This window comes from Stegostoma tigrinum, chromosome 4 (assembly GCF_030684315.1).
Source record: "Stegostoma tigrinum isolate sSteTig4 chromosome 4, sSteTig4.hap1, whole genome shotgun sequence".
In the NCBI taxonomy this organism is placed as follows: domain Eukaryota; kingdom Metazoa; phylum Chordata; class Chondrichthyes; order Orectolobiformes; family Stegostomatidae; genus Stegostoma; species Stegostoma tigrinum.
Window position 1 is genome coordinate 40,934,592 of NC_081357.1, and position 24,359 is coordinate 40,958,950.

Consider the following 24,359-nt stretch of genomic DNA (forward strand, 5'->3'; position numbering starts at 1 on the left):
TCTCCCTATTTATTTCAGAACCCTCTTGCCCTCCCCCATTTCTGATGAAGGGCCTAGGCCCGAAACGTCAGCTTTCCTGCTCCTAAGATGCTGCTTGGCCTGCTGTGTTCATCCAGCTCTCACTTTGTTATCTCAGATACTCCAGCGTCTGCAGTTCCCATTATCTCTAATGTGCCTGAATGATGAGTTTCCATGGGTCTTTTCTTACCTCTGCCTACATTGTTCAGTATTTAATTTGTAGTCTAAAGTTAAAAATGTGTTATAGTGCTGTATCTCATGAACACAAAAGGAATTGAACTTTGAGACAATTGGCTCAATCTGACAAATTTCTATTGAAACATATGTAACCTAAGTAAATCCACTTTCTTGAAATAATTTATATTTGCCCATTAACACCTTAGTAACCTTGGCAGTGGAAATTAAGGTTATCAATCAGGTGGCTTTTGTCCAAAGACAGGGTTTTTGATATTTTAAACTCTATCCACACTGTGTCTTTTCCAAACAGTATTTTGTTGTAGTTCTAAACGTGACATAATAGAATGATTTTATATGTTTAAAATTGTCATCTAAATCTTCTTTTATCCGTTCGGCTTACTCAAATGTCAGTAGTATCCATGTGATGCAGTAACGGACCTATTGTCCAAATTCATTGGATTATTTTCAACTGTGTGAAAAAAATCGTTTTGAATGTTGTACTTATTTGAAAGTTTGAATGCGAATCTCATTAATGATAAGAAGTATTAGACCATAAGACCATAAGACATAGGAGTGGAAGTAAGGCCATTCGGCCCATCAAGTCCACTCCGCCATTTAAATCATGGCTGATGGGCATTTCAATGCCTCTTCCCGTAGCCCTTGATTCCTTTTGAGATCAAGAATTTGTCGATCTCTGCCTTGAAGGCATCCAACGTCCCGGCCTCCACTGCACTCTGTGGCAATGATTTCCACAAGCCCACCACTGTCTGGCTGAAGAAATGTCGTCTCATTTCAGTTTTAAATTTACCCCCTCTAATTTTAAGGCTGTGCCCACGGGTCCCAGTCTCCCCGCCTAACAGAAACAATTCCCTAACCCCTTCTAAACCATATATTATCTTGTAAGTTTCTATTAGATCTCCCCTCAACCTTCTAAACTCTAATGAATACAATCCCAGGATCCTTAGCCGTTCATCATACGTTAAACCTACCTTTCCAGCGATCATCCGTGTGAATCTCCGCTGGTCACGCTCCAGGGCTAGTATGTCCTTCCTGAGGTGTGGGGCCCAAAATTGGACACAGTATTCTAAATGGGGCCTAACTAGAGCCTTATAAAGCCTCAGAAGCACATCGCTGCTTTTATATTCTAACCCTCTTGAGATAAACGACAACATTACATTCGCTTTCTTAATTACGGACTCTACCTGCAAGTTAACCTTTAGAGAAACTTGGACCAACACTCCCAGATCCCTTTGCACTTCTGATTTGCGAATTTTCTCACCGTTTAGAAAATAGTCCATGCCTGTATTCTTTTTGCCAAAGTGCAAAACCTCACAATTACTTACATTAAATTTCATCAGCCATTTCTTGGAACACTCTCCTAAACTATCTAAATCTTTCTGCAGCCTCCCCACCTCCTCAGTACTACCTGCCTGTCCACCTATCTTCGTATCATTGGCAAACTTCGCCAGAATGTCCCCAGTCCCTTCATCCAGATCATTAATATATAATGTGAACAGCTGTGGTCCCAACACTGAACCCTGTGGGACACCACTCGTCACCAGTTGCCATTCCAAAAAAGAGCCTTTTATCCCAACTCTCTGCTTTCTGTCAGACAGCCAATCCTCAATCCAAGCCAGTAGCTCACCTCAAACACCATGGGCCCTCACCTCACTCAGCAACTTCCCGTGAGGCACCTTATCAAAGGTCTTTTGGAAGTCTAGATAGATAACATCCACTGGGTTTCCCTGGTCTAACATACTTGTTATCTCTTCAAAGAATTCTAACAGGTTTGTCAGGCATGACCTCCCCTTACAAAATCCATGCTGACTTGTTCTAATGTGACCCTGCACTTCCAGGAATTTAGAAATCTCATCCTTAACAATGGATTCTAGAACTTTACCAACAACCGAGGTTAGGCTAATCAGCCTATAATTTTCCATCTTCTACCTTGATCCTTTCTTATACAAGGGGTTTACAACAGCAATTTTCCAATCATCTGGGACTTTCCCAGACTCCAGTGACTTTTGAAAGATCACAATGAAAGCCTCCACTATTTCCTTAGCCACCTCCCTCAGAACTCTAGGATGTAGCCCATCGGAGCCAGGAGTTTGATCAATTTTTAGACCTTTTAGCTTTTCTAGCACTCTCTCTTTTGTAATGCCTACCATACTCAACTCTGCCCCCTGACTCTCCCTAATTGTTGGCATACGACTCATGTCTTCCACTGTGAAGACTGAGGCTCCATTTCATGGGGCATTGGCATCAGTTTTGGAACCGGGGGGATCTGTACCGTTGGGACAGTTTCCACCTGAACCGATCTGGAACCAGTGTTCTAGTGAAAAGGATAAATAGGGTAGTCAGTAGGACTTTAAACTTCTGAGTCCGGGGGGGGGGGAAGGGAAATTGAAAGAGACAGCGAGTATGAAGTTAAATGGAAAGATTAGCAACAGGATAGCATGTGTACAGGTGGGTTTAAGCTCGAGGCAGACTAGGAATACAGCAAAAAGCCCTTGATTCTTTTTGAGATCAAGAATTTGTCACATTGAATTTCATCAGCCATTTCCTGGACCACTCTCCTAAACTGTCTAAATCTTTCTGCAGCTTCCCCACCTCCTCAGTACTACTTGCCTGGCCACCTATCTTCGTATCATCGGTGAACTTCGCCAGAATTCCCCCATTCAATAGAATGAATTGCCCACTGTTACCTAATCAATCCTAATTTACAAGTGATGTCAACGAATCATCAACCCTCAGAATGTATAGTATTATGGGTCAGTTTTCACTTCTCTGTATACAATACATGTATAACATAGGACAACATTTTGAAGATAAATAGGGGAGTAGTTTCTGCCACGGTTTATCCCTCTATCAACATTATAACCATAAATTATCTGGCTTTTGTCACATTATTATTTGTGGGAGCTGGCTGCACACAAAATGCTGTCATGTTTCTTACATTACAAACGGGACTACACTTTGTGAGTTGGTTGAGTTCATGAAAGATGCTACACAAGTGCAAATCTTCTTTCTAATTTTAAAAAAGTCAAAGAGGGAGTGAAATCAGTGATCCATCCATCCATTCCCATTGATTTGGATGAGTGAATTAGATAAAAATAAACCTGTTCCTATACCTTTGCGAACCCTGATGCCTCTAGCTATTCATTTCTCCACCAAGCTACATGTCTTCAAATCTGAGTCCCTGTGGTGAAAATCTAGTTAGATCACTTTATGTTTTACCATCTTATGTTTTCCTTAGGCATTGCCAAACTTCTGTCCATTAGAACCTGCCTCCTTTGAGTTCTCTTCTGTTTACCTTTAATAAAAAGCTGTGAGAAACCTACATATTTCCTTGTATCCGCAACTCCGGAAATCTACTGAGCTGCCTCAGTTTCTTCCTTTAGCAACCCCCGCCCCCTTTCCATATCATTTTGAAGTTCTCTTTCCCACACAGCCTGGTCCACCTTCATCTTCTAATCATTCTGGACAATATTTTACTGTCACTGAAGCCATTGCAAATTCAATGTCGACATTTTCTTATCAAGAACTTTGGAATTTCGGAAGTTAGGGTTGTCATAAACTCATGAAGGTACTTTGAGCATCGGCTTACCCTGCATGCAACTTTTGCTTTTAATATTTTTAAGTGGCAATAGTAATATTACTTGAAAGTAGTTTGTGTGTGAAATTTTGGCCCATGACTTGTCAATGGCATTTTCTCTCTCAAAATTGCTGAATAAGCTGAATTTCAAATCAGCTGTCTAGTTTAGGCTGTTTTGTGAGAGATTTTCCCCATAAATGGATTGAAATTAGAAAGAGAAATGATATTAAAGCAGATCTTGAAAAGAATAGTGGATAGTTGGGGAGGTACAACAAATAATTTGCAATTGCACATTGGTTTTCAGCCAGAAAGTCAAGCACCTACAAGTCTGTTATCAATGGCAGGCCCAGCACATATTTGTCATTCTTGACTTCCTTAATTTTTCAGTTGTTTGTTTTCACTTCAATGAAAAAACATGGGATGTTAGCTTTTGTGGAAGTGAAAAGTGTGTTTAAAATAAAAAGTGTGTGGGCTATCAACATTATATAGTACTTTGTCTATCCTATTAAAATGGAGAAGTACTCAGAAATCTTCAAACTTCTGCAGTTAATGATCACATTTTGAGAAGATTCTTTCGAACAAACCATACTATGCATTTGTTCAACATATACTTAAAAACTGTCCTGATATAAAGAAACGGCTGCAGGCAGCAGATACTTGTGGTCCCTGACAACCATGCCTCAGGCCAGGCCAGAAATAACATCGACCACTACCTGGCAATGTGGAAAATTGTTAGCTTTTATTAATAGAGGGATCGAGTTCCGGAACCAAGAGGTTATGGTGCGGCTGTACAAAACTCTGGTGTGGCCGCACTTGGAGTATTGTGCACAGTTCTGGTCACCGCATTATAAGAAGGAGGTGGAAGCTTTGGAAGGGGTGCAGAGGAGATTTACTAGGATGTTGCCTGGCATGGAGAGAAGGTCTTACGAGGAAAGGCTGAGGAACTTGAGGCTGTTTTCATTAGAGAGAAGAAGGTTGAGGTGTGACTTAATTGAAACATATAAAATAATCAGAGGGTTAGATAGGGTAGATAGGGAGATCCTTTTTCCTATGATGGTGACGGCGAGCACGAGGGGGCATAGCTTTAAATTGAGGGGTGAAAGATATAGGACAGATGTCAGAGGTAGTTTCTTTACCCAGAGAGTAGTAAGGGAATGGAATGCTTTGCCTGCAACGGTAGTAGATTCGCCAACTTTAGGTACATTTAAGTTGTCATTGGATAAGCATATGGACGTACATGGAATAGTGTAGGTTAGATGGGCTTGAGGTCGGTATGATAGGTCGGCACAACGTCGAGGGCCGAAGGGCCTGTACTGTGCTGTAATGTTGTATGTTCTATTTAAGATTGTCTGGTATACAAAAAGTTTGCAAAATGTTGAAGAAGTCTAAATTGGCTAATAATCACTCTAGCATACTACTCTTGATCATTAGCAAAATGATGGAAAGTATCCTTGATGGTACTGTCAAGAGGCACTTGTACGCCAAAAAAACTAATCATGGATTCTGCTTGGGTTCTGCCAGGATCACAAGACTCCTGGCCTCATCACAGCCATGATACAAAGATAAACAAAGACCCAAATTCCAGAAGTGAGGATCGTGTGATTGTTTTTGACATTAAGGCAGCATTTCACGAGGTCTGACAAAATTGAAGTTAATGAGAATTAGAAGAAAATTCTCCAGTGTCTGGAGTCTTACTAGGGGGATGAAGTTTTTGGAGGCCAGTCAGCTCAGCTTCAGGACATAGAGTAACACTCTTCAGGTTTTGGCAACCTAGGCACACCACCTCCCTCACCTCCATCCAGGGCCCTAAACAATCCTTTCAACTGAGACAGCACTACACCTGCATCTCCTCCAACCTAGTCTATTGCATCTGATGCTCCCAATGTACTCTTTTCTATGCTGGTGAGACCGAAGGTAGACTAGGTGACCGTTTTGTCGAGCACCTTCACCTGGCCTATAATGGCCAACCTAACCTCCTGATCACCGCCCATTTCAACTGCCCCCCTCCTCACTCCCCTTCTGACATGTCTACCCTCAGTGTTGCGGCAACTCAGAACACACATTTGAAGAACAGCACCTTATCTTCCTCCTGGATACCCTACAGCCTGTAGGACTCAACATTGAGCTTTCCAATTTCAAATAAACTTCTCACCCACTCCCCCGGCTCCCTTCCCAGCCCCACCTCCTCCCTTTCATTCTGCCTTGTGACCCTCTCTTCCCACCAACCGGATTCATCCCTCTTGTCAACCAACCACATCGCACCTACTGCCACTGTCCACCTATCACTACTGTTCCACCATACCCCCTCTCTTTAATTGCAGCTCACCCCACGCCCACGTCCAGTCCTGAAGAAGGGTAATACCACAATGTTGACTTCTCCTTTCCTCCAAATGTTACCTGGCTTGCTGTGTTCTTCTGGCCTCCTGTTTGTCTACCCAACCATCTTCATCTGTTCATCAACACCTTTTGCTGTAAAGTCAATGTCGGGCTAATGGAAGCATTTGCACAATGTTCAGCTCTATATTCCTCAGATAATGAAGCTGTCTGTGCCAGTGAGACTTGGACAACATTCATGCTTGGGCTGGTAAGGGGCAGTTGATGTTGATGTCACACATGTACCAGGCAATGGCCATCTTGAATAAGTGAGAGTCCAAACATTTTCCCCTGACTTTCAACAAGATTTCCATCACTGAATCCTCCACCGTCTATATCCTGAGGTTACCATTACCAGAGTTAATACACGTTACAGTACACAGGTAATGACTCACCATTGTCTTTCCACTATTACCAGGTATCAGTTAGGAATGTGTTGGAACACTGCAAGTGAGAGAAATGTCATGCAAAAGTTAAGTAAAAAGAGTTAGCATACACTTCTATATCTTTTAGGCTTATTTTAAAAGCTACTTTATCATGAACGTAGAAATTTAGCAATATAAAGTATTTCATTTTATAGAATTTTTCATTTTTTTCTGAGGAGAAGGTGTACAGTACCTAATTACAGCCTTTACATTGATTGTAATAGGCAAAAATAATTTGATTAATGTTGTTTTACTGAAAGTTGTACTTCTCAGGAATGCCAGTGTTAGGTAAGGCCTTGATGTAGAATATAATCAAATACCACTCCCACCCCAGTTATAATCTCTTCCATCGAGCAGAAGATACAAAAGCTTCTTCACTGTTGTTATCAGACTCCTAAATGGATCTCTCAAATTTTAAATTTAGATGTTAATCTCGCTTATTGTACATCTTCTCTGCAGCTGTAACATTGTATTCTTTGCACAGTTCTATTACCCTAATGCACTTTGTATGGTATGATCTGCATGTACGGCATGCAAAACAAAACTTCGCACTGTACCTAGGTACATGTGACAGTAGCAAACCAAATCAATCGAAAAATGAGCTATCAAATTGATGAGAGTCTCCTGGTGATTTTGGACCATTATTTTCTTAATCATTTGAAGAACTGCAGTGGCATTTCTTTACTCTTTCTGTTCCATTTTAAGTTTTGCTTACAGGTAATCACTCTGTTCTAATGAAGAGTCCACACCCAAACATTAACATGTCTCTAAATGCACAGATGCTGAGTGTTTCCAGAAATATTTTTGCACTCTGTTAGATTTCCATCGACTGCTGTATTGCATTAGTTCTTCATTTTATTATTCTTTTTGAAAATTTCAGGATCCCAATGTTCACTTACCAAAGGTTACAAGATAAGGCAGAAAAGTAGAGTTTAGGATTACCAGAATAGATGTGATCCCATTTAAGATTGGACTTGCAGGGATGAATGGCCTCCTCCTGCTCCTATATTTTCTGGTCACATGATCTAAAACTTAATTTTATTCTACATTAATTCCTGTTGGCATTTATTGACTTGTACCACCGGATGTTTAAAATTTTAAACATTGTTTTTAAAGCTCTCATAGCCTTTGCCATTTTTCTGTTATCAATCCTGTGCTACTGTGTCCATGACCATATTCCCCAACTCCCTACCTTTTACTTGGTTTCTTACACATCCTTCTGCAACTCCATCACAAGAATATTAATTGTGCCAGTGATGCATGTTACTGTACCATAATGTTTTAAAAATCCAGTAATACTTAAGGAGTCCCTTGATAAATCACTATTCCAAGCATTTTTGAGGATGTACTGTTCTGAAGTTGTAAACCTTCCTGGAATAAGTGATTTATGCCACAGTTACTAACATCTTGCTAATGGGACTAAAACATTGTAGTTTCCCCCTGTAATTGGATCAGTGTGAAATTAAAATATACTTTATAGATTGAAAAAAGTGAAGGGAAAATAAGATTATCACTATATCTTGGTTTAAATACCCCAAAAAACTTTACAATCATTATTAATGACTTGGGTGAGGAAAATAAAGGTACTATAGCCAAGTTTGCATATGACACAAAAATAGACAGAAGGCAAATGGCAGGGTGGCACACACAATCTGCAGAGGACTATAGATAGGTTAAGTAAAGGGGCAAAAATTTGAATGTAGTGTGGGAAAATGAGAGGTTACATTCTTTGATAGAAAGAATAGAGGAGCTGAATATTATTTAATTGGAGAAAGAATGCAGAAAGCTATAAAACAGATGGATTGGGATTCCTTATCTATGAATCACAAAAGGTTAACATCAGTGGATAATGGGGAAGGTAAATGGAATGTTGACCTTATTTCAAAGGGAATGGCGAGTAAAAATAATGGAAGTCATGCTAAAACTACACAATGTGGTAGTCAGATCATAGCTGAAATACTATGAACAGTTTTGAACCCCTTATCTAAGGAAAGATGTACTAACATTGGAAACAGTCCAGAGAAGGTTCACTGGGCTGACACCAGGTTTGGAGGGATTATCTAATGAGGAGAAGTTTTTAGATTGAGCTGTACTCATTGGAATTTAGAAGAATGAGAGATGACCATATTGAAACATACGTGATTCTTGAGGAACTTGACAAGTTGGATATGGAATGGTTGTTTTCCCTTGTAGAAGAGTCTACGACAAGAGGGCAAAATTTCAGAATAAGGGGCTTGACCATTTAAGACAGAGATGAAGTGGAATTTCTTCTCTCAGAAGGTAATCGACCTGTGGATTTTTTTTTAATTGTAGAGGGCTGTTGAGGCTGGGTCATCAAATATATTCTAGGCTGAAATAGACAGCAAGGGAATCAAGGGTTATATAGGAAAAGCAGGTAAGTGGAGTGGAGGTTTATCAGATCAGCCGTGATTTCATTGGTGGAGCAGACTCGATGGGCTGAATGGCTGTGCTCCTATGTCTAGTGGTTATTCATGGTATCCAAGATGGATCCTTAAATAGAGTCATACAGCATGGAAACAGACCTTTTGGCCCAACCAGGCCATGCTGAACATAATTCTAAATTAAGCTCGTCCCACCTGCCTGCTACTGGCCCATATCCCTCCAAACCTTTCCTCTTTATATACCCATCCAAATGTCTTTTGAACATTGTAAATGTACCCATATCCACTTCTTCCTCAGCAAGTTCATTCCACACACAAACCACCCTCTGTGTAAATAAAATTCCTCCTCATGTCTTGTTTAAATCTCCCTCTTACTGTAAATTTGTGCCCCCTAGACTTGAAATCCCCCATCCTAGGGAAAAGGCAACTACCATTAACCCTATCTATACCACTGTTCATTTTATAAATGTCTGTAAGATCATCACACAACCTCTTGTGCTCCATTTTAAAAACAATCCCAGCTGTTCTCTCAAACTCAAACCTTTCATACCCGGCAACATCCTGGTAAATCTATTCTGAACCCTCTCCAGCTTAATAATATTCTTCTTATAACTGGGCAACCAGAACTGCACACAGTATCCAGAAGAGGCCTCACCAATGTCCTGTACAAACTCAATATGAATTCCCAGCTTCTTTCCTCAAAGGACTGAACATTGAAGGCAAGTGTGCCAAATGCCTTTTTAACCACCCTGTTTGTATGTGACACAAACTTCAAAGAATTATGTACCTGAACCCCTAGGTCCCTCTGTTCTTCAACAGTACCCAAGGCCTTACCTTTATTGGCTAAGCCCTACCCTTGTTTGTTGTACCAAAATGCAATACTTGTGTTTATCCAGATTGAACTCCACCTGCCATTTTTCAGCCATTGATCCATTTGATCAAGATCTCTTTATAACCACCTTCACTGTCTATTATTGACGCCAATTTTGGTGTCATCCACAAAGTTGCTAACCATACCTTCTATATTTTCATAAAAATAAATGACAAATAAAAGAGGACCCAGAACCAATCTGTGTGGAACATCACTAGTCAGAGGCCTCCAGTCAGAAAAGCAACCCTCCACCACCATTGATTAGACTGAATTTATCTAGGTAAATGATGCAGAGCAACAAATAGAAGCAAATGATTCAGCACATGCAGCGGTGGTTTAGCAATTAGTTATGGAAAAGTTGCAAGTTTCTGTGATTGTGATTGATCCAAACTAATCTCCCTGTATTGTTTAGAAGACTTGTATTGATTGGGTTGCAACTTTTGTGGATGTTGAATGTTCCGAGGCTGAAGTACCATTGTCTGTACTGTAAAGTGTAGCTTTGCAGACTGAAACAGCAGACTGGGAGACATACAACCCCAGTTCATCAAATATAGCTAGAGGAGAAGGAAGAGGCACTGACCACATTCTTTTAAACATCTTTGCATTTGAAAGTTGTATCAGAGGAATGAGGAGCTGCTAATGTAAAATGCCTTTCAAAACTGGAGAGAATAATTAGGCATTTCCTGATAGATTAGGCAGTATAATACTGCCTTGACAAATGTTCTGGATGCCAGTGATTAGTATTTATATAACACCTTCCAGATCACAGGACATCCCAACAAAATTCACAGCCAGTGAAGTACTTGTGACATGAAAGAACACAGAGGGAAAAATGTAATCGATGAATTGTAACTGCCAATTGATGCACAGCATCTTTTCCCCCATACAGCAACACAGTGAAGACCAGACAATCCAATTTTTTATGATGGTGATTGGAGAATACGTTGCTAATTACAGCTAGGATAAAATGAGTAATTAATTGCACCATGTTTGTCCTTAGTAAGGGAAGCCAACTTATTTATATAAGGCGAGCTTCACTTGGTAAATGTAAAGGTCTCCTTCAAGGAAGTAAGAGCCTATATTGTGTATACAGATTTGCAAGAAGTATTTGATGAACTCCACTATTTCCCATTTGTTATTCGTCTGCCTCCACTCCAACATGAGTCCCATAGGAGTTTGAAGATCTATAATTACTTACTAAAAGTGAGATATTCTGGCTTCACAAATTTAAGGTAGGATAGCCAGAACACTCTTGTGCTTCATTGCTGTCAGTGTTATAGAATTTCGCCCCAATATCTTTGTAACTGCTGAAAACAGCAGCCATGCAATCTTCTTCAATGTCAAAGTGACTGTGTTTCTTGCTGTGCAGACAGCATTATTCATCCTCTCCCGAAAGCTGCTTTTGTGGAGCATTGTGGCCTGTTTGGTTTAACACCAGACTTGCCATGTAGTTTGCCTGTTGTTGTTATGAATCTGGCTGGTTGATTTCTACGTCACTCCTCAGCAACTCACACTGGAAGCTACAGAGGTCACTCAGAACGCTTTACCTTCCAGTGAAAACTGACATTATTCAATCAGATATACACCGTACTATTTTAGTCGAGCGATTCCTCATTTTACTGCTGAACATTTTTCAGACCTCATTGTTGAATGATGATTTTTAATTCTTCATTGTTGCAATTTATTATTTTTAAACAAGATTTCTATATACAAATATTATAGTTGGTGTTTAATGGAGCTATGGCAAGTTCCTTAACATTGGTGAAATTGGCTGCTTCTTTATGTGGTATGAGTGACTGCCCTGCAAAAAATTCTTCACGGCTGTAAAGATTGTTAAGATTTCCTGAGTTTGCTAAGGCAGTATAAAAATGCAAATTTATTTCTCTGCTGTCAGGAGGAGATGGCGATAGGGTGGTAATGTCACTGAACTAGTAGTCCAGCACCTCAAGCTAATGTTATAACAACAAGGGTTTGAATTCCACCATGAAAGATTTTCTCTAAAATTTGGTGATTAAAAACTAGCATAATGATGACCATGACTAATTGTTGTCAATTGTTATAAAACTCCATCTGGTTCACTAATGTCTTTAGAGGGAAGGAGACCTGCAAGCCTTACCTGGTCTGAGGTTTGACTCCAGAACTCCAGAATAAGGGGAGGTTGTGTCTAGTGGTACTATTGATAGACTATTAATGTAGAAACTCAGGCAATGTTCTGAGGACCTGGGTTCAAATGCACACCGTCCTCCCACCACCCCCACCCCCCCATTTCCCACCCCTCTTCCAAATGGTAAATGGTGAAATTTGAATTTATGTTAAAATTGTGAAGTTGGGAGTCTAATGATGACCACAAAACCAGTGTCAATTGTTGGAAAACAAACAAGGTACAGTCTAGAGATAATAGGAACTGCAGATGCTGGAGAATCTGCGATAACAAGATGTAGAGCTGGATGAACATAGTAGGCCAAGCAGCATCACAGGAGCAGGAAGGCTGACGTTTCGGGCCTAGACCCCAGTCTACTTCTTTTTCAAAGTTTCTGTGGCCGCCACATCCATGAAATAAAATAAAATACCCTTGGCCCCTCTGTCTTTGCAAGTTACGTCTCATATCCAATTTCCCTTTCTACTCTAAATTCCTGAATGCTTTTATCTCCCAAAACTATGCCATCTTTTCAACAACTCCCTGTATGAAACTCTTTAATTAGTCTTCCACCTCTGTCACTGTGGCAATAACTGAAGTCAAAAATTACACTGTTTTTGACAGTGACTATGATGCGTCCCTCTCCTAATCATCTTTTGGTGTAGTTAATCATACTTTACTCCTCAGTCCTTCTTCACTGGGATTTCCATCAGTGATTCCACTCATATTTATCCAATAATAGCACACACTTACATTCGATGGCTTCTCTTTCTGACAGTATACTGTCAATTTTGCAGTTCTAAAGGCATTAACCTTGATCAACCTTCTCTTCGTCATCTACTCGTTGTCCCAAAGCCATATCTTACATATATGCATTAATCACCCCAAACTTTACCCCTCCACCACCTATCTCAATCTCGCTACCATCAGATTGCTTGTTGAGTATCTAATCTTAGATGGAACACTGTTCCTTCCAACTAAGTTTTGGAAGGATTGGAGCCATCATCTGTTTGGTCTGCCAGGAACCCATGCCATCATCCATCTCCATAGCTCCTCTTCAGGTGACTAGACTGTTAGCAGCTTGGCATCCTATTTATCATTGAGATAAGGTTCTAACCATATATTCACATCACCACAGAGGTCTTTTGTACCTTAACCCATGTACTGCCGAAACCTTCACTCATAAATGTCACCTCCAGTCTTGGATATTCCGATGTTGGCACTAATTATTCCAGTGGTATCCTAGAGTAATTCTGTCTCAGGCTCGGAATATATTCAGAATTTATCACTCCTGGAATAAGTACTGTTTCCTGAGGTGGCCAAGGATATTCAAACCTGTTGAAGAGGCTGAATGACAATCCATTTAGCTTTCAAGATTGTCAATGAAAGATCTACCTCTTAATCATCAGACGTCGACACTAATACTTCACCGCAAAGTTGTCTAATACCTATTAGTGACAACATTGCTGATGATTAAGATCGTAACTATATCCTGTAATTCAAAATGAGTAATGGTTGTGGTTTTAATGCTTTCATTGACTAACCACAGTCTGTCAATAGCTGAAATCATTTTTCACCCTGAAATACATGATGCTCAGTTTGATTGCTTTAGATTTCTTTGAGACAGGATTGGCTACCTTTACAAGCTCTGCTTCATCAGATGGCGTACAAGATATTTGTCCGTGGAAATTACTTAAATGGTTACGTTACTCAACATTTGAAAACCCGACCAAAGTCTCCTTGGTCAATGAGCAATATGTAGCACTGTATTTTGCAATAAAATAGTGGTTCAACATAATGTAAATAACCTAATTAGGAAGGGTCTCTCTCTATGTTATTTCTTTCGACCGTTTTGGAGATACTTTGATGACGTACACCTTTCTCTATACAGCCTCTGCTGATTTTATGCCTGAACCAAGCCTTTGTGGTACACCTCAATTTTATTTGGTAGGTTAACTATTTTGACAATTGAAGGGTGAACATCAAGGTGGGAATCTTAATCAGCTTTTCCACTTCTATCATTTTTGGACTAATTGAAGTATCTTTGTACATCATCCCTGACATCAGAAAGCACAGCACATATTTGCCATCTTTACTTGGTCTGGCCCACATGTGACCCCAGACTCTCAGCATGTGGTTGACTTTTATCTGCTCTCTGGGCAGTTGGAGTGAGCAATAAACATTGCCCTAGACTGTGCCCACATTCCACGTGCAGATTTATAAAGTGACAGTTTAGCAAGTTCTTCACTTTGCAGCAAAAATAAATATTCTTTTCTAGCAGTATCCTTTTCAGTTAGTCAATCCCAGTGAAGTATTACTCCTACCTTAACTCTTTACTTTCTTTTTGAAATGACTGATGTAGCTTAAGACTTCTTTTCAATTCTAACAGCCTGGATACTACTTCCCAGTTCAGACACCCTGAACACTTCTACCAACTCTGTCAATCCAGAGTTTTGTTAAAATTATCAGGAAAAAACACTGCCCTTCTGCCAGCATGACTTCTGATTTGAACTAAATGCATAATGGCACGTCACCATCTGTTTTGGTCTCAGAAAGCTCTGCTTTGTAAAAAGTTTGCAATGAATTCCCAAGTCACTGATCGAGTCATTTAACTTAAATCAAATGCTTTCTTGGAAAATCTATCTTTAGTCCATTGTCCAAAATGACTTTCTGAACATTATTTTAAATAAGCCACCTTCGCAGAACTAAAAATTAGCATCTACTTTTCCTCCACTTTCAAATCCAAGTTCCCAAATAACAACAGTACGCTAAAAGACATAACAAGGTGTAGAGCTGGATGAACACAGCAGGCCAAGCAGCATCAGAGGAGCAGGAAGGTTGATGTTTCAGGCCTAGACCCTTCTTCACAAAATTAACATTCAGAACATTAACATTTTCTGAAGAAGGGTCTAGGCCCAAAACGTCAGCCTTCCTGCTCTTCTGATGCTTCTTGGCCTGCGGTGTTCATCCAGCTCTACACCTTGTTATCTCAGATTCTCCATCATTTGCGGTTCCTACTATCTCAGTACACTAAAGCCTACATTACAGTTGTAATGGCTACAACTTAGTATTTCATTGGTACATCAGTGGTATTATTGGTTCATTTGGCATAATCACTGCTTCCAATGATTCTTGCTTTGATTCTGTTTTTAAAATTATGTAGATTGGATGAACAATGAAGTATACAGTGCAAAATATCATCAAAATTGTAAGGAGTAAAGAACTTGGTAAGCTAAATCAAGAAATAGAGAGTAAACATAAGTTGGGTGAGGGGAAGTGAGTCAAAGATGAGGGCTGGAGGAATAGTTTATATTTTGGTCTTTTATTTTAATTTTTGACCCAATTTTTGGAGCTTGGTGGGCTTTCTGCCCAATTCTATTGAGAGCGGACAGCTTCCTCAGCATTTGCTGGGACACCCATCCTAAATCCTAATCTAGCCTGCCCCCAGACCGAAAATGAGGAATGCGGGCCATTATTTTAAGAGATAATGGGAACTGCAGATGCTGGAGAATTCCAAGATAATAAAATGTGAGGCTGGATGAACACAGCAGGCCAAGCAGCATCTCAGGAGCACAAAAGCTGACGTTTTGGGCCTAGACCCTCCTTCAGAGAGGGGGATGGGGAGAGGGAACTGGAATAAATAGGGAGAGAGGGGGAGGCGGACCGAAGATGGAGAGTAAAGAAGATAGGTGGAGAGATTATAGGTGGGGAGGTAGGGAGGGGATAGGTCAGTCCAGGGAAGATGGACAGGTCAAGGAGGTGGGATGAGGTTAGTAGGTAGCTAGGGGTGCAGCTTGGGGTGGGAGGAAGGGATCGGTTAGAGGAAGAACCGGTTAGGGAGGCAGAGACAGGTTAGACTGGTTTTGGGATGCAGTGGGTGGAGGGGAAGAGCTGGGCTGGTTGTGTGGTGCAGTGGGGGGAGGGGATGAACTGGGCTGGTTTAGGGATGGGCCTCCTGCAGTGCCACAATGATGCCACCCGAAGGTTGCAGGAACAGCAACTCATATTCCACCTGGGAACCCTGCAGCCTAATGGTATCAATGTGGACTTCACCAGTTTCAAAATCTCCCCTTCCCCAACTGCATCCCTAAACCAGCCCAGTTCGTCCCCTCCCCCCACTGCACCACACAACGAGCCCAGCTCTTCCACTCCACCCACTGCATCCCAAAACCAGTCCAACCTGTGTCTGCCTCCCTAACCTGTTCTTCCTCTCACCCATCCCTTCCTCCCACCCCAAGCCGCACCCCCATCTACCTACTAACCTCATCCCACCTCCTTGACCTGTCCGTCTTCCCTGGACTGACCTATCCCCTCCCTACCTCCCCACCTATACTCTCTCCACCTATCTTCTTTTCTCTCCATCCTCGGTCCGCCTCTCCCTCGCTCCCTATTTATTCCAGAACCCTCACCCCATCCCCCTCTCTGATGAAGGGTCTAGGCCCGAAACGTCAGCTTTTGTGCTCCTGAGATGCTGCTTGGCCTGCTGTGTTCATCCAGCCTCACATTTTGTTGTCCTTACAATGTGACCTGTTACTTCATCCCAGTGGGTCACTCACATTCTAACCCTCCAAACTTCCTTACTCTATAACATATTGCCTTCGCTTGTTTCTTACTGCAATACCAGCTGAAATCTAGCCACTACCCCACGGGATTTATTTTTGAGTATTCAATAATCATTTTTTTAAGAGAAGAATTCAACTGCTTTAACTCTCCTGGAAATAAATGAAATGTTCTGGTCAGTGTATTTGTGACAGAGCTGAGAAAAAGCCATCATAATGTGATGTTATACACTGTCGCCTCTAAGACAACTCAATAACTAGTTAATGTTCTTTTATGCAGGTTGAGAGATAACAATGACAACATGGAAGAAATGATGTAACCCATGGGGCAAGTTAAATTCCAGGTTACTGAAGACAACATGTGCCCACATGTTATGAAACCACCTGCAAGAGAGCACAATCAAATCAAAGGTGCCTAGTTATCTTAAAGAGAAAGACCCTGGAGTCCACTATCCAGGCATTACAGTCCTACGTTTCATTTTACTGAAAGAACCTGTCCATTGGTTGCCCTGAGCACCTCCTTTTCTAATTCATGAGCCAGAGGGATGCAGTCGCTCAGCTTTCAGAAAGGCTTCTCATAGCTGCACACAAAGGCCAGACAGAGAATGTGGTGCAGCTTATCAACAAGGGCGCTAAAATAGCTGTCACTAAGGTAACCACATCAAAATGTTTTGTGTTGTGTGTGTTTCTTTGATTTACTGCTACAAACATAATTACCTATTTCCACATACCATGAATTTGGTCTCTAAACTGACTTCTGGCACGTACTTAATGTCAAATTTGATCGGACTCCCATCTCATGAGTACCTTGCATTTCAGTCTTGTACTGCGGTATAGTCCGAACAATCATAAGAAGTGTTATACCTGTGCGATGTTTATGGACAACCTTACCTGTATATGGAATTAAATCACCACCAAAACTCACTTATTGTCAGCTATGGAACATGTCAAATTGATTTTCAAGTCCTTATCAGAAGAAAAGATTGTAAAGTCTGTTATGTATTTGCATGGATTTAATATCATTTCTAAAAACCACCATGTGGCAAGTATTAACTACACCTTTATAGAAAGAAAGGACACACGTTTGCATTTATGTAGCTCATTTTGTGCCAAAGTGACTCACACCCAAAAAATTGCTGATAATGTATGTTCACTGCTGTTTTGGCAGATAAGCTGATCCACCAGTTTGCACATCGCAGTTCCCCATAACAGGGATTGTCAGAAAATCAGTTGATCGAGCATTTTGTGTTTTGAAGGAAAAATGATGGACAAGACTACAAGCAGAAGTCTATTTTTAAATATTGTCATGGGATCCTTTAGATTCCTTTAAGTAGGCAAATAAGTCTTCAATTTAATGTTCTATTGTGAAAGATTTGACAAGTTCGCACTGTTTCGTAGAACCACGTGGTCCTGTGTATCAGCTATCAGAATGATGTAAAATGTACTTTTCTGAAACAGTGCCTCATGTTGTGCCGCATCACATCTTACCATAAGACCATAAAAAAACAGGAACAGAAGTGCGCTGCTTAGCCTCTCGAGTCTGCTCTGCCGTATATTAGGATCATGGCTGATTTGACAACATGCCTCACATTCACTCTCCTGCCTTTTCCCTTTTCGAGAATTTATCTATCTCAGTCTTAAATACACACAATGATTCTGCCCCCACTGTTCTCTGTGGTAAGGAGTTCCAAAGTGACTCAGCCCTCTGACAGAAGAAATTCTTCCTTGTTGCAATCTTAAATTGGCTCCTCTTTATTCTGAGACTATGCCCTCTGGTCCTAGGTTCTCCCATGAAGGGAAACATCTTCTCAGTAGTAGTCCTGTCAAGTCGCTCAAGAATCCTATATGTTTCAATGCGATCACCTCTCATTCGTCTAAACTCTGGGGGGTAGAGTCCCAACAAGTTTAGTCTTTGCTCATAAGACAATCCCTTCATACTGGGAATCATCTTTGTGAACCTTCTCTGAACTGTGTCGAATTAGATGATTATTTTTTTCTTAAATAAGTGGACCAAAACTGCTCACAGTACTCCAGATGCGATCTCACCAGCACCTTATGCATTTGCAGTAAGACTTCTTTTACTCTTATACTGTAATCCCCCTTGAAATAAGGACAACATTCCATCAGCCTTCCTTGTTACCTTCTGTATCTGTGTGATAGCTATCTGTATTTGGTGTACAGGTAGCCTGAAGTCTTTGTGTTGCAGCTTTCTACAGATCGGCAGTTCTTCATTTGTCAATCCAGATGACGAATAGAATCCATTCTGGTCCATTCCAACCGGTAATGCAACTTGTACTCCTATACAGTTGGAACAGGGATCTTAGTTGACAGTTTTCATGTGCCTGAAACTGGAACACTGAAGCTAGTAGGTCACTTCTAATGTCCCATTACTCCTCAGTACAGCTCACACTATCGCCCATTTAGTCTGGTGGACTCAGTACCATATCATTAACGTGTTGTGCAGAATTAACCATTTTATTTAATATCACGTGGGAAGCAGTTAAGGACAGTCAGCTGCATGTGATTTGGAACTTCATTCTGGCATAGGGAGTGAGGGGCCTACAAAAATAGCACTTCAAACTGAAAGAGACAACACAGTGTGAAACTGGAGGAACACAGCAGGCCAGGCAGCATCAGAGGAGCAGGAAAATTGACGTTTAAGGTCGGGAGTTAAAAATTTAAAATTTAGCTCCCTCCCACTCCCTTGGTGACATGTCCATCCTGATCCTCCTGCATTGTCACAATGACACCACCTACAAACTGGGGAGCAGCACCTTATATTCCTTCTCAGGAGTCTGCAGCCCAATGGCCTAAGCATGGAATTCACCAGTTTTAAAATCTCCCCACCCACGGCCTCATCCTATGTCCGACCCTCCCTCTCATCCTGATCTCCTTGACCTGACACAACCTGTCCATCTTCGCTCCCACTTGTCCTTTCCTCCCGTCTCACTGACCAATCCCCACCACTCCCTACCTGCACTCACCTATCACCATTTCACCTACCTTCCCCAGCCCCACCCCTCCTCTCTGTATTTATTTCTGAGCTCCCTTCCTCATCCCCCTTTCTGAAGAAGGGTTCCAATCCAAAACGTCGACCTTCCTGCTCCTCTGATGCTGCCTGGCCTGCAGTGTTCCTCCAGCCCCACACTGTTGTCTCTGACTCCAGCATCTGCAGTTTTTGCTATCTCTGCTACTTCAAACTAAAAGATGCTATTGATGACATAGAAATAATTTATTGAATTGCAAGTATACAGTAAAACTTGAATGCTTTCACAAAGTCACCTTGGTATTGTGGTTGATTCAGGTGATTACAAAAACGAAGGGCTGTGCACAAATTGGCAGTCAGTTTCAATAATGACAATTGGAGTAAAAGTACTCTGCTTAATTCGTGATCTTCAGGGAAAGAGATTGGCCATCCTTACTAACCTTACCTGGTCTGGCCTACATGTGACTCCAGACCCTCAGCAATGTGGCTGACTCTTAACTGCCCTCTAAAATGGCCTAGTAAACCACACAGTCCAAGGGCACTTAGGAATGGATAATAAACGTTGGTCTTGCCAACGATGCCCACTTCCCCAAAAGACTTGGGGGAAAAAAAATCAGGGCTTTCCTACACATCAAAAGTACTTAATTAACTCTAAAGGTCATTAAAAAACACTATAAAATGCAAATTCTTTGTTGGTTTGAGGGTTGGGCAAAAAATATCTTCTGAAGTGTTAATTGCCTGTCACATTTTTACAAACATTTTACCATGGTTAAAAGTTGGGTACTCATTAAATATTGATGAATGTCTCTTTTGATCAAAGCAACTATCTGAGATGTTGTGTAATTATTATTATGTATTTATTCTCTGGCTTTTGTTTCTATAGGGCTTCAGATGCCACCTGGACACAGTAAAGCATCCGATATTAGCCTGGGGCAGTGTCTTTGCTTTAACTGCTATTTCTGAGATCTTTGATTGAGAGACAGTGTCAGTGATGGGCTGGTGTCCTCTTTTCTAGTTCAGTGTCCACAGATTTCCAATTACACAATCTTACTGTCTCCAAGTCAGTGTTTCACTCTTACAGCCAGCTGCCAACAAACTGTGTTTTCAGATGTTGGCTGAACTGGGGCTAATTAGATTAGGTGACAGCAAGTAAACTCCTGCCTGAAGTCTGCAGCAGGAGAGAATGTAAACACTGTCTTTTTATTTCACGTAGCAAGGAAAGTTGAAAAAAGCATTTTTTTAGTTTCTTTTTATCTGTTGTATGTATTTATAACTACTATTTGATTCAGACCTGAATATCTGTGTGGTGCAAGTCTACATTCAAGTATACTTTCTAAAAATAAATAAAGTGATGGTGCAAGTACATACCAGTGACTAGTGTTTAGCATGAGGATTTCCTGCTCTGATTTATGAATAGCACTGTGGCTTATAAGGATCAAGGGTGAACTGAAGGTAAAGTGGCAAGTAGTAATAGTTCAACCCTGAAAATGCCTGGCAGATATAAACCCAATGACTTAGCACTGCTTTATGAAGTACTTTCACAAGTTGCTTCCCAGAGCCTTTACAGGCTGTACTTGCTTGTGAAAACACAAAAATTCAAGCTGGAAGACAATTTTCGCAATATTTAGAAATGGACATGGAGTCTAGTCTATGCAGATGTAGCAGATTGCCCTGGCTGATGAAAATTACAACAATAACCTAAATGGGTATAGCTCCTTTTACGAAATAAAGCATCCTTTGGGGGTTCTCTGGACTATTGTAAAACAAAATTGAATGCTAAATTACATAATGTGATATTAGGTCAGATGACCAAAGGTTTGGTCAAAGAGGTTTTCACACATCTTAAGGTAGGAAAGTGAAATCAAGTGGTAGAGTGGTATGGGAGCAGATCACAAATTTTGGGACATAGGCAACTGAAAGCGTAATCTCCAGTGATGGAACAAATAAAACAGGGGGTGCTTTTGAGGCCAGAGTCAGATTAATGCTGATGTCTTGGGGTATTGTGTGAGTGCAGAGATGGGAGGATTGAGGTACTAGAAGAGTTTTGAAACAATGCCCAAATGTTGCTGCTGCAAGATATAGATATCCCACTGTCTGCATGATGCATTCCTGCAGTTGCCCTTCACAGATGAAGAACGCTCATCACTTGAGCTTGGAGAGGCCATGGACTGCTTAGCAAACAGTATGGCACCTGGCACAGATGGGATCTGGACCAAACTGCTGAAGCATAGAAAATACCGTCTATTGCCACATCTTTATAATACTTGCCTACTCTGCTGGAAAGTAGGCTCTTGTCCACGGGAGAAGCATTACGTAAAAATTGTCTCAAGCCAAAGCAACAAAGAAACTGCCACAACCACAGAGACATCTAACTTTTCAGTGTCACAAGGAAAGCTGTTGCTAAGGCCTTACTTAAAAAAAAAATTCCATCTACTTTCAGACCAAGTGTCTCCAGGTTTTTGTTCTGGCAGATCTGCTGAGAACATGATATTCTTCATATGCCAGCTACAAGTGGTGTAGGCAAACAGAGCATACTCCTTTACGTTGCTTATGTAGATCTCACTAAGGCATTCGACATCAACAGCACAGTGGGAATCTTCAAGATTCTGGGGAAAATTAGCTTCCATCAAAACTCCAAAGAAGCAGACTATGCCTTCCTGAGATGTGGAAACAATAGCCTCAATGTGTTATTGCTAAACAATCAATCCAGAAACTCCAGTAAAGGTTGAAGTCCTGCCACAGCAGAAGGTTGAATGTAAATTCAACAAAAATCAGGAATGAAGAGCCTAACAAGGACGATGAAACCATTGTCAATTCTTTTGGAAAATCCATCTGGTTCGCTATTGTCATTTAGGGAAGGAAACTGCCACTGTCACATCTGACTCCAGACCCACAGCAATGTGGTTGACTCTTAACTGCCTCTGGGTTACTAGGGGTGGCCAATAAATGTTGTCCTAGCCAGCAGTGCCCCTGTACTGTGCATTAATTAAAAGAAGCTCAAGTGACAAGGGTTCTTCATCTACAATAGGAAATTGCAGGAGCACATCAAGTAGAGACCGGGAGAGCAGCATCTCAGAGGAGTAACGTTCAACCTCCCAGGCACATAATGTCTTGATTTTAAAATTGTCACAGTTATTTTGAAACTCCTCTATTTTCTTACCATCTGTGCATCAAAGTTCCTCAGTCTCACCCACTCCTTCAACACCCACTGCTCTGCAGAGTTTGATGGTTCCACTTCCCACAGTTTGAGTGAATAATGGAGTGAGACAAGGCCCTTACCCTGTTTAACATCTTCTTCTCCATTGATCTGACCTTTGCCTTCACTGCACATATGGAAGGGGTCCACTTGCAAAGTGGAAACTGAAGTCAAAAACACATTGTGCTCTGATCAGAGAATCCCCTTATGTTGATGATGCTGTGCTTATCATCAACTTGAAAATTCAGCTACAGAGTTATAAACTGTCTCTCCCATGCCTGTAACTTGCTCTCCCTGAATATAAGCATCAAAAAAAGTCTGGTCACAGGAGACAGCCAAGACATCTTTTGATCCCACAATCTCGCTGCTGAATGTGGTTAGTAAATTCAGCGACTCCAGGTTCATGATATCTATCATGAGACAATCTATCCCTGGATGCAGAATTTGATATGCACACAGAGAAAGAAGGTAATACCATTGGCTGGCTCATAAAATGTGCACTAGACCAGTCTCAGAGATAATGGGAACTGCAGATGCTGGAGATTCCAAGATAATAAAATGTGAGGCTGGATGAACACAGCAGGCCAAGCAGCATCTCAGGAGCACAAAAGACCAGTCTGATGGTTTATATGAACTATTGGCCTCCCTGGGTATCTTCTGCTCCACTGACAGGACATATCCACCAGAGTGGCGCAGCGTAAACAATTGTAAGAGAATTGCCCCCAACATTGATTCTGGACCACATGAAATTTTGACATCTGGTCAGAGTAGGGTTAGAAGATATCTGCTGATTACAACCTGCCATATACTCACTTTAGCTGATGAACCAGTGTTCTTCCAAATTGAAAGTAACATGGTCACAGAATATACTCTGGGCGTGGGTTTCAGTTTTAATCATCAAGAGTCTCTTGGATGCTGATTGAGCTTGCTAAGTTCTAAAGTACGTAGCTGCTAGACCGTTCCTGCAACGGGTGGCGAGGGGACTGACAAGAGTGAAACATATACTTGTCCTCATTCACACCAGTCTACTTGTGGCAAACTCACTAGCCATGACAGAGTAATCACAGCACAGCCCTTGTGAAGGCAAATTCTGTCTTCAAATTGAGGATACTTCCCACTGTATTGTGTGGTATGACAACCGTACTAAATTGGATAGGTTTAGAACAGATCTAACAACTCAAATCAGGTCACCTTTTGAAGTGCTGTGTAGTATCAGCAGCAGATTTGTATTCAACGACAATCTGTAACTCTGTGGCCTGGATGTTCCTCATTCTGCTGTTAGCACCAAGCTGGGGATCAATCTTTGTTCTGTGAAGAGTGCTGGAGGATATGCGACAGGCAGCAGCAGGCATACTTAAAAATGAAGTGTCAATCTGGCAAAGCTGGATTCGAAGCAGCATGTAATAAGCAATCCATAACCAATAGATAATGTCTAACTACCACATCTCATCTGGATGGTAGTGCACAATTTTAAAAAAACTAATAGGAATAGGAAGAGGCTCCACAAATCACAAATGCCTCATCCTCATTGATGAGGGAAGTTAGTACCTCAGTACAAAGGACTGTGCTAATGCACTTGTAACCATCTTCAACTATAAAGTGGCAAATTGATCTACCTTG

The 24,359-nt window shown here is 41.1% G+C and overlaps 1 protein-coding gene across 10 annotated transcripts in view; it reads left to right on the forward strand.

The window, feature by feature from the left end:
• The window catches only part of ankrd6b (ankyrin repeat domain 6b), a 213,173-nt gene that overhangs the window by 126,984 nt on the left and 61,830 nt on the right, over positions 1-24,359 (forward strand). For all 10 annotated transcript variants that reach the window (XM_048530346.2, XM_059645285.1, XM_048530340.2 and 7 more), the window contains one exon: positions 16,838-17,209. In XM_048530346.2, the coding sequence (XP_048386303.1) occupies positions 17,090-17,209 (120 nt within the window). In that variant the 5' untranslated portion in view covers positions 16,838-17,089. The remainder of the gene's footprint in view (positions 1-16,837; positions 17,210-24,359) is intronic.